At 35.0% G+C, this 17,008-nt stretch overlaps 4 protein-coding genes across 5 annotated transcripts; 1 reads left to right on the forward strand and 3 right to left on the reverse strand.

The window, feature by feature from the left end:
- Positions 1-1,090: 1,090 nt before the first annotated feature.
- LOC105963809 (cyclic AMP-responsive element-binding protein) lies at positions 1,091-2,704 on the reverse strand. Its single transcript, XM_012988280.2, has 2 exons — positions 2,567-2,704; positions 1,091-1,906 (listed from the first exon to the last, which is right to left on the reverse strand). Exon 2 carries the CDS (start codon positions 1,844-1,846, stop codon positions 1,409-1,411), a length of 438 nt encoding a protein of 145 aa, XP_012843734.2. The 5' UTR covers positions 1,847-1,906; positions 2,567-2,704; the 3' UTR covers positions 1,091-1,408.
- A 5,604-nt stretch (positions 2,705-8,308) lies between these two features.
- On the forward strand, positions 8,309-10,231 carry EMB1687 (ribonuclease P family protein / Rpp14 family protein). The gene is made up of 4 exons (XM_012988268.2): positions 8,309-8,593; positions 8,989-9,176; positions 9,273-9,410; positions 9,882-10,231. Exons 2-4 carry the CDS (start codon positions 8,999-9,001, stop codon positions 10,028-10,030), a joined length of 465 nt encoding a protein of 154 aa, XP_012843722.2. The 5' UTR covers positions 8,309-8,593; positions 8,989-8,998; the 3' UTR covers positions 10,031-10,231.
- A 163-nt stretch (positions 10,232-10,394) lies between these two features.
- On the reverse strand, positions 10,395-12,430 carry LOC105963786 (F-box protein At5g07610). The gene is made up of 2 exons (XM_012988257.2): positions 12,259-12,430; positions 10,395-11,615 (listed from the first exon to the last, which is right to left on the reverse strand). The coding sequence occupies exon 2, from the start codon at positions 11,613-11,615 to the stop codon at positions 10,506-10,508; it is 1,110 nt and encodes a 369-aa protein (XP_012843711.2). The 5' UTR covers positions 12,259-12,430; the 3' UTR covers positions 10,395-10,505.
- A 197-nt stretch (positions 12,431-12,627) lies between these two features.
- On the reverse strand, positions 12,628-16,980 carry LOC105963766 (transcription factor TGA2.2). Of its 2 annotated transcripts, none has more exons than XM_012988223.2 (9): positions 16,596-16,980; positions 15,757-15,939; positions 15,587-15,652; positions 15,449-15,508; positions 14,495-14,572; positions 14,293-14,344; positions 13,847-14,118; positions 13,504-13,749; positions 12,628-13,083 (listed from the first exon to the last, which is right to left on the reverse strand). In XM_012988223.2, exons 2-9 carry the CDS (start codon positions 15,820-15,822, stop codon positions 12,937-12,939), a joined length of 987 nt encoding a protein of 328 aa, XP_012843677.2. In that variant the 5' UTR covers positions 15,823-15,939; positions 16,596-16,980; the 3' UTR covers positions 12,628-12,936. The 2 variants fall into 2 exon arrangements, with proteins under 2 accessions (XP_012843677.2, XP_012843691.2); XM_012988237.2 differs by having other exon boundaries at positions 16,725-16,956.
- Positions 16,981-17,008: the final 28 nt, after the last annotated feature.

Here is a 17,008-nt window from a genome sequence, read left to right on the forward strand (position 1 = left end):
AAAAAAAAAAAAGTTGACTCAGTCCAGAAAAAGATAGTTGAACAACTTGTCTAGATTTTCTTTATACATTGCACGGCCACCTGCAAATACTACTATACTTCTCCAAACCACGACGAGGCCATAACGGTCATTTGGATAAAATGGGGGATCATTTAATTCAGCACATGGTAGATCACTCACATCTAAAAGACAAAACATTTAGTGTATATTATTACAGTCAAACATGATATTTGTATATATATATATATATATATATACAATGTCCAGAGGTCTGGTAATCACACAGAATCATCAGTAGATCTCATTTAAAATTAAGACCTTTCAAAGGGGTCTGAATCACAGAAAATAAATTGTGGATAATGACCAACTTCCAAGAAACACTGAATAATCACCATTGAAGCTAACTGACGAGATCAACAAATTAAGAACTCACTGAGTCAACAAATTAAGAACTCTGTTTCTATGGATTCGACGACGATCTGAAATGTTTGAAACTACTGCCCATGGCCATTCCTCAGCTGCAACTAATGGAAGAACAACAACCTTTTTTCCTGCGCGACAAAAAAAACGAAAATATATTTTTAGAAACTTCTCCAATATCAGAAAACAAATCAACATTACTAATAGAATAAACTATATTTATATTCAAAAACTCTCCTGAATCGCATACGCTTCAGATCCTGCAAGAATGACATAAAATTTAGAAACACAGATTACACGGAAAATCACAGTGAAAGCATTAACACTAGAAAAAAGGGAAGCAAACCAAACATATAATTAATAGAGGTCTTCATCCCTGACCTGCAACACAATACAAATAAAGGAGAATGTTTAATCAGTGATAGTGTTTCACATAAAATCAAGGTCTTATTGATCCTCCTCCTGACCTGATGAACGAGACATTTCTCTATCGTGTGAGGGAAGCCGCCTCTCGGAAAATTATAGTTACTTTCTAGCTAAGACGAATGTTACAAATCAAATAAACTACTGAATGAATTATCATACATTTTCTCCCAAATAAATCACAATAATAAATAAAGATCACAAATCGCAAAAAGAAAAATAAAACAGTTTAAGGAGAGATCGAACATTAAATAGAAAAAAGGCTAAGCATTCTAGTTCCCTGTTCATAGTTCAAGCTGCAAACCGCTATCAAATGCAATTCGAGCTTCATAATAAGTTCACAGGATATAGCGTCATAAAATTCCTAAGAGTTAAAGTCTCTCACAACATAGGTACAGCTACAACTCAAATAAAGGAAAGTTAAACATATAGTTTTCCTACATAAAAGTCTGCATTGAGGTACTCAATGAACTCCTTAAGTCTTTAAACTCATTCATGAGAAAGTAAGAAAAAAGAGAAAAAGAAAGAAAGACGAAGACAGATTTGAAATTAGCAGTTATAATATCTAGCTCATATCCATGCCATCACCAATCGGGCTGCAGATGGGACCCACAGAAGTAAATGACCTCTCGAATGGCGAGGGATTATACTGGGCATCCCTTCTGCGCTTAAAAGCACAGCTCTCTGTGGGGCAATTCTCAGAGTCGAGCTTCCTCCGAACACCCCTCACAGCTTGTTGCTCAACTGGCGTTAGAGGGAAAACCTGTTTGCTGACTCTGCAGAGGGAGCTATGGTTATCATACAAAATTCTCTGGTTACAGTTTTTGTCGCAAATATGCGTCATCCCTGTTATCTTGCAGCGATACATGTTCCCGATTACATTTTCGTTTTCGCATTTCCAATCACACTTGTGAACTGGGTTAGGCCCATCTTGGCCAAGAATAGTTGACAGATAAATAACATTGGTAGAAAGAGCTACCACAGATTTGCCAAATACCTCCATTGATTTAGGTTCGGTAAAGTATCAACCCTTCAAAGAATCGCACACTCCCAATCAGATGCTCTGCAGACCCACAAAACAAGAGGGAAGTATTAGGGTTTGAAGGGAACTGAGAAACTATGGATAGTTTTCGATTTGGTATGAGGCTTCTCGAATTAAAACGAAGAGGCAATACTTAGACAATCGAAACCTTCTGGATTGCAATTTTGAACAATGAAAAAAGTTAATCGGTGACGTTTCGAGCTTTTTTATTTGTTTTTTCCCCACTCATCATCCAATTCACCCCTTTCCATGGTTTCCTCCGACACAAACTCATTAAATAATAAAATATTAACACAGAATTTTCTGAAGCTAGAGAGATCTGTAAAGCAAAACGTCAATACAATTATTAAATTAATCCTTGATTTTTGATAACAACAAACTGCACGCAGTAAATACACGAAACATACTGGAAACGTCCTGTTGATAACCTTCTGACCTAATTTTTTTCTTTTTTACAGAAAATAAATCAATAAAGCTTTTTCACTCGATTACACTATTTTAGGGATACACACTTCCATTTCAAACATCAATCTAAATCATACGCACAAGAAAAAAGACCAGATCCGTACAAAAAAGTTAGCTGCTAAGAATCCTCCATGCAAAAATCACGCATAGCAGAAACACCTTTCTCCATATAAACCGAATTAATTAAGAGTATTTCAACAAATTGAAAGAACTTACGGAGAAAAAATAGACCAATCAGCAACCAGCAACCCCTGCTTTCTCTCTCTAGACTCGGACTCCTTCGCTCTCGCTCTTTCTCTCACACACACTCGCACACACTATACTGAATAATCAAAAGAAGGGACAATTATGGGGAGAGAGGTGGGTGTATTTATAGAGAAAACAAAAAAGTCATCCAATTTTCATGTACTATACGTTGGGGAAAAATAATTTATTATTTTCCTTTCAGATAAAGTGAAAATTGCACATTACTCCCTCAAGTAATAATAAATTTTAAGTTTGTCCAATAACTTATTAGCAATTGGACTATAAATGCTTTATGAGTAAAATATCCAATCAAAATTAATTAAAGTGAATGCTAGACGTATGAAAACTCAAAATTAATTGAAATAAATGCATAGATTTAAGAAAAAAGTGACATTAACATAAGTTTTGGGGGCATAGCATTATTTTTTCTATTATAAGGGATAAAAAATTAATATAATATCAACTGAGGGGTAAAGTGCAAATTAGCGCTGCATCATGTTTAAGTGAAATGCGGGTGAAATGCAGATGAAATGCAGATGAAATTCTCATAGCTTGAATATTGGTCGCGGGAGTTAATGTGAATCCAAGCGAGTGCGAGTGAGACGGAGGTGCATTCACGTGACCCCCCACACCCACTTTTTATGTTTCCATATAGAGTAATAAATATATATTTTATATATATATATATATATATATATATATATATATATATATATATATATATATATATATATATACTCAACTACTATTTTATTATTTAGAAAATTATACAATTAGAGAAGAAAATCTTGACATTAGTCACGTATTAAGGAAAAAAATATTTTGTTTCTAACTCGGACTTAATGCGATAACGTGAACAAATCTAATTAAGATAGTTATATTCTGCACCCGGTGATTGTTAACTGTAATAATCATGGGATTATTTGATATAACCCCTCCATATGCTATTTGCACTTAGTATAGGCCCAAAAAATATTCTCCTTTTTGAGATAAATCCAAATTATATTTTAATAGATTTTTTATGTATGATATTTCTATATTACCCCTATTTATATATGGACAATATATTTTCTCCTTTAAGAAAATATCGATTTTTTCAATGAATGAATCGTTCCGTTATTTTTGTGCACGTTCTCACGTCTAAAATAATATCTCTCTCATATCTCGTCCCTTCTTTTCTGGTACACCGTTTCACAGAGATGAATTAAATTTCGTAAAACAATCTCAAAAGAAATCACTATTTTACACAGTATTGTTGGTATTCTTCTTCTGCGCCTACTCGACTAAACACAGAACGCTTTTCCAAAAAAAAAATTCGTCTGAACGGAGTTAGCATTGCGTAGCCGACTAAACACGGAATTGTTCTCTATATCAGGTATTCTTCTGTTAATGGTATACAATATGAGTTAGAAAAACCATTATATGTAATCCGTGTTTGAATTTGTGTTTTCTGTGTTAATGGTATACAATATGAGTTAAAAAACCATTATATGTATTCCGTGTTTGAATTTGTTTATTGTGCGAATTTGTGTATAGGAATTTTGTGGAATTAAATATTCCAATGTATATTGGCATGTAATGTTGACGCTTAATAATTCATGTGTTATGAATTTACATAAGCACAATATGATTTGGTAATTTTGTTTTGTTTGATAGTCTTACTGGTATAATTAATGGTATACGAGTGATTCGAAATCCTTATGTGTTAATTGTTTATGTTTGTAGATGGAGTCGGCCGGTACGATTTTGTTTAGATTTAGAGGAACGGTTGCAATCAAGAGATGGTCGGCCGGTATTAATTATGTAATGTTGATAAAATTTATATGGTCAAAATGGGCTATGATCAATGGGCGCAACCTCACGCTTACGCAGGACGATGAAGATGTAACATCCATGTTTCTCCTGATGAAAGACTTAAACGTAAGACATGTTGAAGTAACGGTGAAGGAAGCCGAAGGTGGTTCTGCCCCGGTGAATAATTGCAATCCATTACAGGTGGCGCAGCCGTTGGTTTCATTGTTTCAATATGATAGGAATGTGGTTGTTGCTGAGCAACAAAACACGCATGTTATTCCAGCCACTCGGTGGTAAGAGATTGCTCAGTGCTGAATGGGCGAACTTGATAAAAGATGCAGACCAAGCGTTTGTAGGTGGAGCCGATGAATTTCGGAAGTCGCTTGTCAAGTTTTCCATTGAGATTAGCTTCGAATATGTTTACGTGAAAAATGAGTCTTCGAGGGTTACGGCTGAGTGTCGTTTCATATAAGTACTACACTGTATGTCATCTATATCATACAGAATTAGTGGATTGTGTACTAAATAATGTATATAATTTGCATTGCATTACTAAATACTGGATAATGCAATTACGATACAAAGTATTTGTTATATAATCATTATTACATGCACTGCTCAGTGTTTTACCTATATTTGGCTTTGACAATATATATACTTCCACATATCTGTATAGCATCAATATATGGAATAAATAGTGGTTTAAATGAAAAACCAGGGGTTTTGGTATTGATAGTTATCAATGTAAATGAATTCAAAATACCAATTAGTTGATTATATATAGTGGTTTTGTAATCATAACTATCAATGTGTAAATGATTTCAAATAGCAATTAGTTGATTACGTATAGTGGTTTTGTACTCATAACTATCAATGCAAATGAATTCAATTTATAGTGGTTTTGGTACTAATAGTTATCAATGTAAATGAATTCAAATAGTGGTTTTGGAATAAATAGCAATTAATTGATTACGTATAGTGGTTTTGGTACTGATAGATATCTATGTAACTGAATTCAAATAGTGATTTTGGTACTACACGTATAGTTATTTTTGAATAAATAGTGGTTTAATTAACAAACCAGTGATTCTGGTACTGATAATTATCAGTGTAAATGAATTACAAATAGCAATTACTTGATTAAGAATAGTGGATCATATATACATTATACACATTATATACATTTTCATAACCATTTGCCCCAGAGATTTGTTGGATACATACTTTGGTATAGTGGAATTATGCATGTCAACCAGAAATATTTATCAACACATACGAAAAAAAACCTAAATTTTGCAATATATAATTTACTTCAAAAATTCATATTACATTGCAAATATCTTTAATTGGCTTAGCAGCATAGGATACCCAAAAAACTTTGCAACGCTAGATGTCAAAACATAACAAAGTACTTCAATAAAACTGATCAAAAACCAATGCAAGCAGAAACAGAAAAATCCAAAACAAGTTTCGTATTAACATCCTGAAGCTCTTTAGTAAGCCTGCTTGATGTGGACCTCTCCAACTCAAGTTCTTTACCAAATCGTGCCGATGCGGACCTTTCAATTTCAAGTTCTTTTGTCAAGCGTATGGATGAGGACCACTCGATCTGGATGTCGTTGGTTGGTATATCAGATAGACGACTAAACTGCGCTTCAATGTGTGTATTCAAGCTCTCCAGATGTGCCACCTTATTTTTCAACTTTGTAGACTCGACTTCGGCGGACGCAAGTTCTTGTTGCAAATTTTGTATTGACTTTTCTTGCGTTGAAATTGTAGCTATCAGTTCTGGATACTTGGCAATCCAAGCAGCTAGGGGGACATCATCTATGTCTATTTGCTCTTCAGTATCAGCCGCAAAACATGATTTGGAGTTTGGAATTGTGTCGTTGTTGTCATCGGACTCTTGAATGTTGTCGTCAACATCAAGCCCATCACCAGCTGAAATGCTGTCATTCTATCTTCATCGCCGTCTTGATGAACGTCTGTGTCACTGCCATATGTATCTACCTGCTTTCCGCAAAATATTGCGTGCTCGATAGCTGTTTTAGAAATTGGCTTTGTATTGACATCATCTGTTTTGATGCCCTTTATAGCGAATTCTTCTATTGTGTTTCTGAAACTTGACAATCGCCACTTTAGGAATCTCGGAAATGCGTCTTCTTTAACTGGATTGACTAGCTTTGTCCGTTCGCAGATCCAATACTACATGCCAATACAAAATATCAATTGTTGTTCATAAGTTTAAAGAGCCGTGTAAAATGCAAAACATCAGTAATATATAGTGTTTTTAAAATAATGGTTTTAATTGTAATGGCATATAGTAGATACGTCAATTTAAAACACAGATGCACTATACAACCAAGATTCAGTTCACTGTACTGATATACACTACCAGACTTAACAGTTTTCAAATAGGTGTTTTTAACAAGAGTTTAAATAGTAGTTCACGTCATACAAGTATACACTGTTTGGAATAACATATTTATAAATAGGTGTTTTTAACTAAGAACTTTTAAAAACTGAATTAACCAAAGGGTTTACATTACAACACAGATGCATTATAGAAACAACTTTCAGTTCAATGTAGTGGTATTAATTAATGTGTATAACTGTATCAATAGGGACTTCTAAATAAGAGCTTCACATAATAGTGCATCTCACACAATCACACACTGTTTGTAATAACCGTTGTTAAATAGTGGTTTTAAAAATAATGTCTTTTTTCAATACGTATCAATCAATTGCATTCGGTATAGGGATATTCTAACATAGGAACTCTCATTATGCTTACATATAGAACCTCAATCAAATTACAAACACAAATGCAATTTTTACCGACAATCTTCATTTCAATGTAGTGGTATACAGTAATGGATATAGCAGTGTTAAATAGGGGTTTTAAAATAACAGTTGTTTTAAAGTAAATTCATCTCAAAAAATTACTTTTCTAAACAGTGATTTGTAAAATTGCAATAAAAATTTTCTTAACAGCGACAAAAAAAAATTAAAATAGTTGTTCTTAAAAATCAAAATACGAACCCATGCACTATTTTTGTCCAAATGGCTGAAAATTTCAGAGACACAAGAACATGGATAATAAACTTACGTTTTCAAGGGGTTTAATTCGACGGACGGTAGTAGAAAATTCTTCAATAGTCTGATAAAGGGGTTTATGGCAAACCAACTATTTTGTCATGCCCACTTAAGATTTTTTGATCCTCGAGGCAGCCATGGAAGGGGCGATGTGTAAATCGGAGAAGGTTTTTTTCCTGGTGAATATTTAGTTTCTATATACCGTGATTTGAGGGGAGTTATTTTGGGAGAGAGATTAATAGTGGAATCCAAATTAGTGGGATTTGATTTATGTAAAACTAATTTAATTATATATTTTATGAATATAATAAGGGTAATTGGGGTATTATGATCAATGAGGGGGTTATCCCTAATTGTAAATTAAAAATTGGTTTTAAGCCTCTAAGATTATTGCATAAGGGGGTTATCTCATATAACCCCAATAATCATTCACTAATTACTCATGTATACACATGAGTGTGTGTGATTATGTGCAAAAATCAAAGATTAATAAGCACCAATAAATTCCCATTTAATTCTATAATGCTTCATCAATAATTCAAGATATCTTACTATAAATGTGTTGCATTGATTAGGAAAAAAATAAGAGATTCTTGAACCCTTGGAAAGGGATTATAGTGTGTACATTCAATTATGTGGATTTCGTAATATTTATGTGGATATATAATTTACTAATCATTTACAAGTTTTTTTTATGATCAATAAAACTAATTATTCACAAGTCACTGCATCAAAAACAATTAGTAGTTTGAGTAGTTGACTACCTATTTAACTAACACCCAATAAAAATGGGCCACGTAGCCAGCGCGTTTCCATTGACGTGGAAATGTTTTTGTTCACAAAAAGCATGGGCCTATATTATTGGGCCGCCAACTAACCCTAATGGGCCAATTGTCTGGGCCTAAACTCGGGAAGAGGCGACCAGTGCACCACCACCACCGCCGCCCTCCGCCCACCGCACAGTCGCGATTTCAAACTTCGATCCAAGTGTAGAAGCGTTTGAGGTTTCGGTTTTCCTTTGATTCCTTTGCCCACCGCACACAAGCCTCGTCCAATTTCAACCGGCGATAGAGGCGGCAGTAGCTGAAATCCAGGCCGATATTTATGGTAAATGTTTCAGTATTAGTTTTTGAATGATAAACACGAATCTGAAAGAATGAAAACCAAGCATCGATTTTTCAACTGGGAAAAAAATTATGTTTGTCTGTATTAATAAGTAGCTTAAATGGGCAGCAATTTGATGTTTTTTTGTAAATTGGATATTTCACGCGATCGTGAACAGTAACACCTAGTGGAATTTGTGTGCTTGTAGACTAACATGTATAGATAACGTAAACGTAGGGTTCTCTCGGAATTGATTTTATATGTTCATCCTCATTTGTGTGCGTATTGGGAATTTGCATTTTAGTTCAGCTTCGATCTTTGAATTCAGTTTTACGGAACGATATTTGTTATCCTTCGTATGTGACATTTAAACATTTGATGATTAAAAACTCGTGCAGGTGAAACGCGATGGTAGGATTTAAGAACAGATACATGGTGATGGAGGTGTTTCTGGATCCGAACAAAGACAATTCATTGCATGATCCGATTATTATCACACAATTAAATTTATCAAACGCCATCAAGGAAAGCATTCTCACAAACTTCGGTGAATGTGGTCTAGCCTCGTCGATGCATTCGTTTCAAGGTGAGATTATTACTTTGGGAGCTTCTGTTTCTGTATATGTTAGTTGCATGCGACTAATCGTCTTTAACTCCGCCTTTTTTTTTACTTTCCCTGCAGTTAAGTATGTGAATCCAATTACGAAAATCTGCATTTTTAGAACTTCAAGAGAGGAGTATCAGAAAGTTTGGACTGCTATTACTATGGTTAAGAGTATAGGAAACTGTCCTGTGGTTTTCAACCTTCTTGACCTTAGTGGTAAGTTGTATAAAACTCCATTCGTTCTTTATCTCTGGTTTACCACCATATGTTTTATTGATTTGATAGTTTCGTGTTATGGTGCAATCGTTTTTTTCTGCATTTTGTCATGCTTTAGATAATGGTATCGTTCCATACATTGCAGAAAAAAAAATGTTGTACATGTTGTTAATGTCATGTTTAGAGACATTTTCATAAACACCACGGACACGATTGGATATTCAGATGATTGAGAGGCCTCTTTGTAGCAAAAACAAACGACTTGTTAAAACATTTTTTTAACTCTTGAATGTCGAACGCTGACACTTTGTAATTTTACATGAAAATAGTTTCTCATAATCTTATTTTTTTTGTATGCGAACATGAATTTTTGGCCAGTTATTTGCAGTGTTTTTAATGATGCTATTTGAACTTGCATATATGTTTTACTAAGAAACTAATCTTTCTTTTTCCAATTTTAATTTCTATTAGGGGGTATAAGGGCCTGCAAAATTGCTGCTTTGAAGTGTGACGAGTCGAAATACGAACAGTACAAAATATTAGCTGGGGACCGTCTCTCACCAGATGCTAACCAACGAATGCAGAACTGCCTTGAGAAGATCAAAACCTTGGAGAATTAATAGGATTGTTGTGTATTTTAATGGATCTAAAAATATTTCATATTAGATGCAATGAGAGAGAGAACAGGAATTTTGTCGAATGAAGCATGTATGTATTCGGAGGTGAATATTATTTCTTCCATTTCCATTCGTGTAAATACGTAACTTACTTTGTAAACATATCTAGATTCTACTGCTTTCGATTTTTCGATTTTCTCTAAATCAACCTGATCCTAGAAAAAAACATTAGTATGCAGTACTTGCCTCAAGGCCGACCGAAAACCCATTGTAACTAAATTATATACAAAAAAACAGTTAGCTGCTCAATCAGGCAAATGGAACAATTTGTAGCTTGTTCAATCAGCAAAGAACAGTAAATGAAATATCATGAACAATCAACACTTATATCATACATACAAGAGGCCAAAAAAAAACAAAAACAAACAATTACATCTATTACAAGCATCGGAGAACTAATGAAGAGACATACACTAAATTAAACAGGAGCTAGAGTTTCAATGAATTGAAAAGTGCTATGAGAACCGAATTGAACACATTGCGCCTTGTAAAATTGCTCCTCGGTAAAATCGACAAGCTCTTTCACACTCTTCTCTACAATCTGATAACCAATAACTTTGCCCGGCTCACAAAGCACCAGCATACTATCTCCTTCACTCTCTCCCCGAATAAAACTCAGCACAGAAAGCAGCTCGGAACCTCTCTCAAGATTAATACGATACTTCAACAGCCATTGAGAACAGTTGCTTTGCAGTTCGAACACCATCACCAAATTCTCTTCGGAGAAGTGAGCCATATAATGCAGAGAGCCGTTCGATTCTACATAGTTGTTTTGGAAATTCTTTATTCCAGCATCTTCGGGAAGTTCAACAAGTTCCGGATGTTTGCAAATGGAACTTTCTAGAAGATCGAAATAGATTCCGTCCCAATGAATCCCGCCTTCCCAATATACCCCGTGATTGAAATCAACATCTCGTGGAACCAAAAACGGCTCTCCACAAAGCTGCCACGTGTCGGTTCCTGATTCGTACACCTCAATCTGACAGTAACGATACCAGCCCCGCAAGAAACTAGGTGGTCTTCTCTTTCGAGTAGCTCTCACACAAACAATGTGGTAATAAGGCGATTTCAAAGGGTCGAATGCTAAGTTGAGACCGATTACGAATGTGAATCTTTCATGAGTGTTGAGTGGAATCTTTTTCGACTGCTTGGTTGTGGGATTGTAAATATGGCAATATTCCAATGGTTCGTCGATGGTAGAAGAATTAACGAGCAAAAACAGGCCGTTGGAAAAGCTCCATATAGTTGGATCAATAAGAGATGGAGAGAAATGGTATCGCACCGATTTCTGAGGTTGGAGTTTGCTTTGGAGGTATAAGTACTCCGGCGAGTCTCCAAGGCAGCGGAGGAGGAAGGAAGATTCCAGTTTGGAGAGACGGTGGCGGTGCTGGCTGTGCCGCCGAGAAAAATGACGGCCGGAGATTATGAAAAACCATTTCTTGGAAACGAGTTTGAATCTGATTAGGGTTTTTGCCGGCAGATAGAGGAGGATCTCTATCAACAAGTCCTCATTGTCGGTTATCGTCATCTGCAATCGACGATTATAAAAAAAAAAAAAAAAAAAAAAAAAAAAATCGGGCTTATGTAGAACAGTTCCAATAGCTCCAAAGAAAGAAGAAAAATGTGGATACAGATCACTGCAGTATGAAGTTGAGTTATTATATAGCAACTGACAGATCAAAGAGGAACGATAGCCACTCATTTGTGATTTGAAATATAGTTTTATAACCAGAAAAGGTTCAAATACAGAGAGGATGTAATTAGTGGATAGTTCAGAGACACGTTAATTTTTTGGTTTGTTTAATCCAAGATGGATTAAATTATCTACTTCAATCACGAATCGAACGTTGACAAAGATCCCATTTTTTTGACATTTTTTTTTTGTATGCAGAGTTGGTGTAAACAATTAAAAAATTGAAGTACCCAAAATCAAAAGTAGTGATAAATTAAAAGGAAAAAAACAAATTGGACTCGTACAATACACGTAATCAAACGAATTCGAACACAGATCTTAATTCCCACCTAACCTACCAAAACCTAATGTAGGATACACACTCCAATTGATACAACCTAGGTTGGATTGGCATAATAGAACTGATCGATACATACGCGGTGTGTTTGTGTGTGTGTGTGTGTGTGTGTGTGTGTGTGTGTGTGTGGGTTTAGCTTACATTTCAGGCTGCCGTCAAAAGTTCGCCGTTGAGGTGGCGTCCACTTTCCGGCAGAAGGAGCGGTTACTCTTCAACTTTTTAAAACATAAATAAGAATATATATATATATATATATGTGGCACCACATATATATACACACTATATATAGACGGAAAAAATATAATTACACTTTACATTATCATAATTTTCACACACATATATCTTCCTGGCCACATATATTGTGTGTCCATATTTGCCCTTCCTATTTCAGTATGACAATTTCTTTATTAAGAAAGTAAAATATAACAAATAAAATAAAGTCTTTGTGGTCCAGTTTACTTACTATTTCCTTTGGGGCCTAAGCCTAGAGGATTCTATTCAGATGCTGAATTCAACTCAATTATTGAACTTACACTAAAAAAAAAATTAAATAAAACAATCTATTACATTACATTACAACTAACTGAAAGCTATAAATTATACAACATTGGTAAAATTATACAAGCCAGTCAAGAAAGAAGCATCATACATTTGCACTATTACAATTAAATTATGCATCAACACTAGATTTGGAAATAGCTGCCCTCCAAACTTTTAATGGTAAACAACAAACTAGAGTCATTGAACAAGATCTTCCAACTAAATAAATACCTGAGAGAGAAAAAGAGAGAGAGAAAGTTAAAGAGAAAAAAAGTCGAGTCATTCGCGAGGGCGAGCCAGCCAAAGTGAGCTAAGTGCTCTAAGACGAGAGAAATAGTCGCTGATAGCTAGCAGAGCACGAGCTGATTGTCGAGTTGTTAATATTCGATGCATTTGCTGCAGAGTCTGCTGCCTCAAATTATCAGCCTGCAATAAAAATATTAAAAAATAATAATAGTCATAACCCGTATTAATGTCAAAAGTCAAAAGAGCATCCTCCATTCGTCTTAAAAAAAAAATCAATACCGCTCAGCTACCATTTTATTTGACTTGCAAAATGCTAGATTAATCTTTGTATGGCGATGATGACCATTTCAAAAATAAGTGCCTCGTTTGGTTGATAAGATTAGCCATGATTAATTAAATAATTGGACTTTATTGGACGTTTGGTTTGACTCATAACTTTTCTGGCCGGCCCGTAATTGGAAAAAATTGGCTCTAATCTCCCATGGTCCAACAATATAGTTGGGTTTTCATAAGATCGTGTTATGTCAGCTAATCTTATGTTAGGAACCAAACGAGGCCTTAGTATAATGAAGCACGAGCAGGGGTAGATAAGGTAATAACCTGACGAATGAAGCCCTCGAGAGTACCCAACTTGCCCATAGCCATAGCCATTTGGCCCATGTAGTTGGCCACATTACCAGACGAACCAGATGGACCAAGAGAACCAGCTAATGTTTCAGCCAAAGACTGTTGCAAAGCTTCCATACCTTGTGACAGAGCATCTTCCGCTTGTTGAGATGACTGTTGCAAATTGTTGATAGCCAATAACTGCTGCTCAGTCAACGGCTCTAACTGATTTATAAGAAGCTACAACCACAAAATTTCAAAAAATTAAAAAAATTAGAAGTTAAAAATTTTAAATTACAGAAAAAGTATATGAAGTGGCGGATTTGATTTTTTTTACCTTGAGAAGTTCGGACGAACGAAAGCCACCAAGCCAGAGGAAGCATCTTTCGGCAGGTGTTTTCCACATGCCCGATAATATGTGAAAGACGTCGGCTTTTGCAGCGTCAGCTTTTATCCTAAAAATGTCTTCGTAATGTGCGATAATGCCGTCGACAATGATACGAAGTTCACCATCGCCTGCATGTGAATTGACAGCTCCTCTAAGCTCGTTGATTCGCCGATTGTGCTCCTCAAGCCACCTTGCATATTCAACGTCAAAGGCCAAAGCACCTAGAAATATGGGATTTTACCAGTGGATATTTTTCATGGAAGTCTAAGTTGCTGAAATTTAATTTTTCGGTAAAAAAAATAAAGGAAGGTACAATTTAGTTTCAAGTTGGCCCAAATTTACATGCAAACCCCGTTTTCACAAGATTTGATAGAAGAAAAATAAGATGATTATACCATTTCCACCAGCTGATTGAGATTGGTCTCCTGAACTTGAAATAAATATACCCTTCATCAAAGAAAAGTGGGTTCGTTAAACTCGAAGATAAGGAAGACTTGAACAGGAGCTGTGTGGTTGTAAAGACTTGAACAGGAGCTGTGTGGTTGTAAAAAGAGATGGATTATTTAAAAAAAATTAAAAAATAGTCTAAAATAGAACCTGCTGCCTAGCTCGTTGGAGCTCTTGTTCAAGTTGTGTCAACTTCATTCTGCTACTTTCTAACTGTTGAACATAGGCCTATATCCCAAATATTGGAAAAAAAGAAACAAATCAATGTTGAAGTTGGCACATGAAATACATTAATCGCGTTAGAATAGCAGCTCGCAAGAATCATACAGTAATGTGTAGGTTAATCTTACGGGTTTATCCTAAAGAACATCCCCTTTCACAGAACAAGCAAATGCATATTGTTGATTAAAGCATCCTCGGATATTTTATTATATTACAAATGTATCATTACAACATTCTCAGACCCTCAACAAAATGATTGCCTAAGAAATTAATAACTGTTGGGAATTAGAAGATATTTGACGAGACTGCAAAATGTTTTGCCCATCCCAATCCACATTTCATAAAGTCAAGCCCCTGTTTCGGTTGAGCACAACCCACACATATTTTTTCCTTAGCAAATTAATTTTCTGAAATTAATTAGGTTTGGTAGGTTACGGAATCTTTTTCTGGCGAAATATACAGAACCCCATTTAGTTTTTGGATCTTATTGCAACCATTAAACGTGCAATTCCATTCCCCAATGTACCCATCGTCACTACCATGTAGAAACCAACAAATATTGTTTGTCATAAAAGCACTATTCAATAACCACACACCTACCAAACAAGAAGATCAGTTCTATTAGCATCACATGTCACATAGATGAAGCAACTAAGATTTTCTATAGATCTTAAGCCTGATTATCGCGCCAACATTAATTATTAAAAGTAAGTAAAACTCCTCTTTAACTGAGCTAAATATCCACAACCCCACCGCATATTAATTCAACAATTATCGGGAATCTACCAAGAGATGCAACTTAATAACGGTGACAAAGGTAACAAAAAGGTAATGTTATACGTTGGCATTATTGAAAATTGATGGGCACAATAGGGAACCTACTTTTTTCCTCAAGCGGCTTTTCCGCGCAGCTTCACGATTTTGAGCAAGCCTGCGTAAAGTCTGCAAACGGTAGTTGAAATCAAATATAATATAAATAAATACAAAAATTAGTGCTCATACAATTAAAAGTTCAAAAACCTTTTGATCTCTGGGCTTATCACTACCATCAGAAGCAATCATACCCTGTAACTGATTGTTCTGAAACTGCACAAGAAACACATGAATTTATATGCTAAGTATCGAGCAATTACAATCGAAAAGCTAGCATCTAGAGCATATATGTATGTATGTATAGTTTTGAATATTACCCTCATATTCTTATCCTCTGTATCAGCATCGGTAGAAGTATCTGTCCTAGGACTACCGTCTGCCATTTTATAGGCTCACAATCACCAAGATTATTGCTTCAAACACCAACAATTAAATGCATTCACTCTACTAAGGAAGGGGATAATCAGAAGCCAATGTCACTGAAACCGCAGGAAATTACTCTGTAGAAAAAGAAAAGAAAAAAAAAAAGAGGCATCACACAAGTGTTAGATAGTAATAAAGCATTCTAGCAGAATTTTACCGGAGTTTAAGAACTGTTCTTGACCGTGTTTTAGTATTTCCAGATCGTATTTTTCTTTCTTACGGAAATACTTATCCTTCAGTGCAGCAAGGCGTTTAAAATTCAATAATTCAGCTTTTAAGGCCAAAATATATTCAGTATCCTAAAATCGATCAAGACCGTGAAGAACAGCTGCGAGTAACCTAAATTTCCAACATAGTCTTGCATTGTATATTATTACCCCTTTCATCTTCACACTATATTCTACTAATACACTAGAGAGTTAAAAGATAAAATAACACTAGAAATAATTGATTAATAGATAAAAAAAAAAAATTATACGTATATACAAACGCCTAATATATATGTATTGATAAACTGATAATAGAATAGATCTCACTCCCCATGGACGAATTCAATCACAAAATTATCTTCTTCTAAACACAAAATTCCATGCTTAATCGAATTCAGATGTTTAATTAACTAGAAAACTATCTCTTTTGATCCAACAAAAATCTGAACACATTCCAGCAGAAATTTCTGAAAACGGGAAGGCATACATACACGCATACGAAAAATGCTAAATTCAAACTTTACCTCTAATTCCCATCGAAATTCAAAGTATACCTCGACAGAAATTGCTGCTTGCCTCAATAAAATGAAAAAAAAAAAACGGAAGAACGAGAAGAGAAGAAAGGAAAGTGTGGTTGAGAGATTACACACTACCAGTTTTGACTTGGAGTCTCGTTTCTCTTTGTTGATTTATCTCCTTTTATTAGGGGTTTGAAGTTTCGATGAGGCTTTTCAATGGGGTTTTTACATCAATAAAAAGAAAAAAAAAGGGGTAACAAAGAAAGTAGCGCAGAGAGAGAGAGATGAGAGAGATGAGATTTCCTGGTGTGAAAGCTTGAGAGCAAGAGAGTCATCGACTGAAATAGTTTTATTTGTTCTTCATTTTAATATTACTTTCTCTCTCTTCATTATTATTTATTTATTTATTTTTTCTCTCT

The sequence above is a fragment of the Erythranthe guttata genome, chromosome 6 (assembly GCF_056151865.1).
Source record: "Erythranthe guttata isolate IM_541 chromosome 6, IM_541, whole genome shotgun sequence".
Taxonomy (NCBI): Eukaryota; Viridiplantae; Streptophyta; class Magnoliopsida; order Lamiales; family Phrymaceae; genus Erythranthe; species Erythranthe guttata.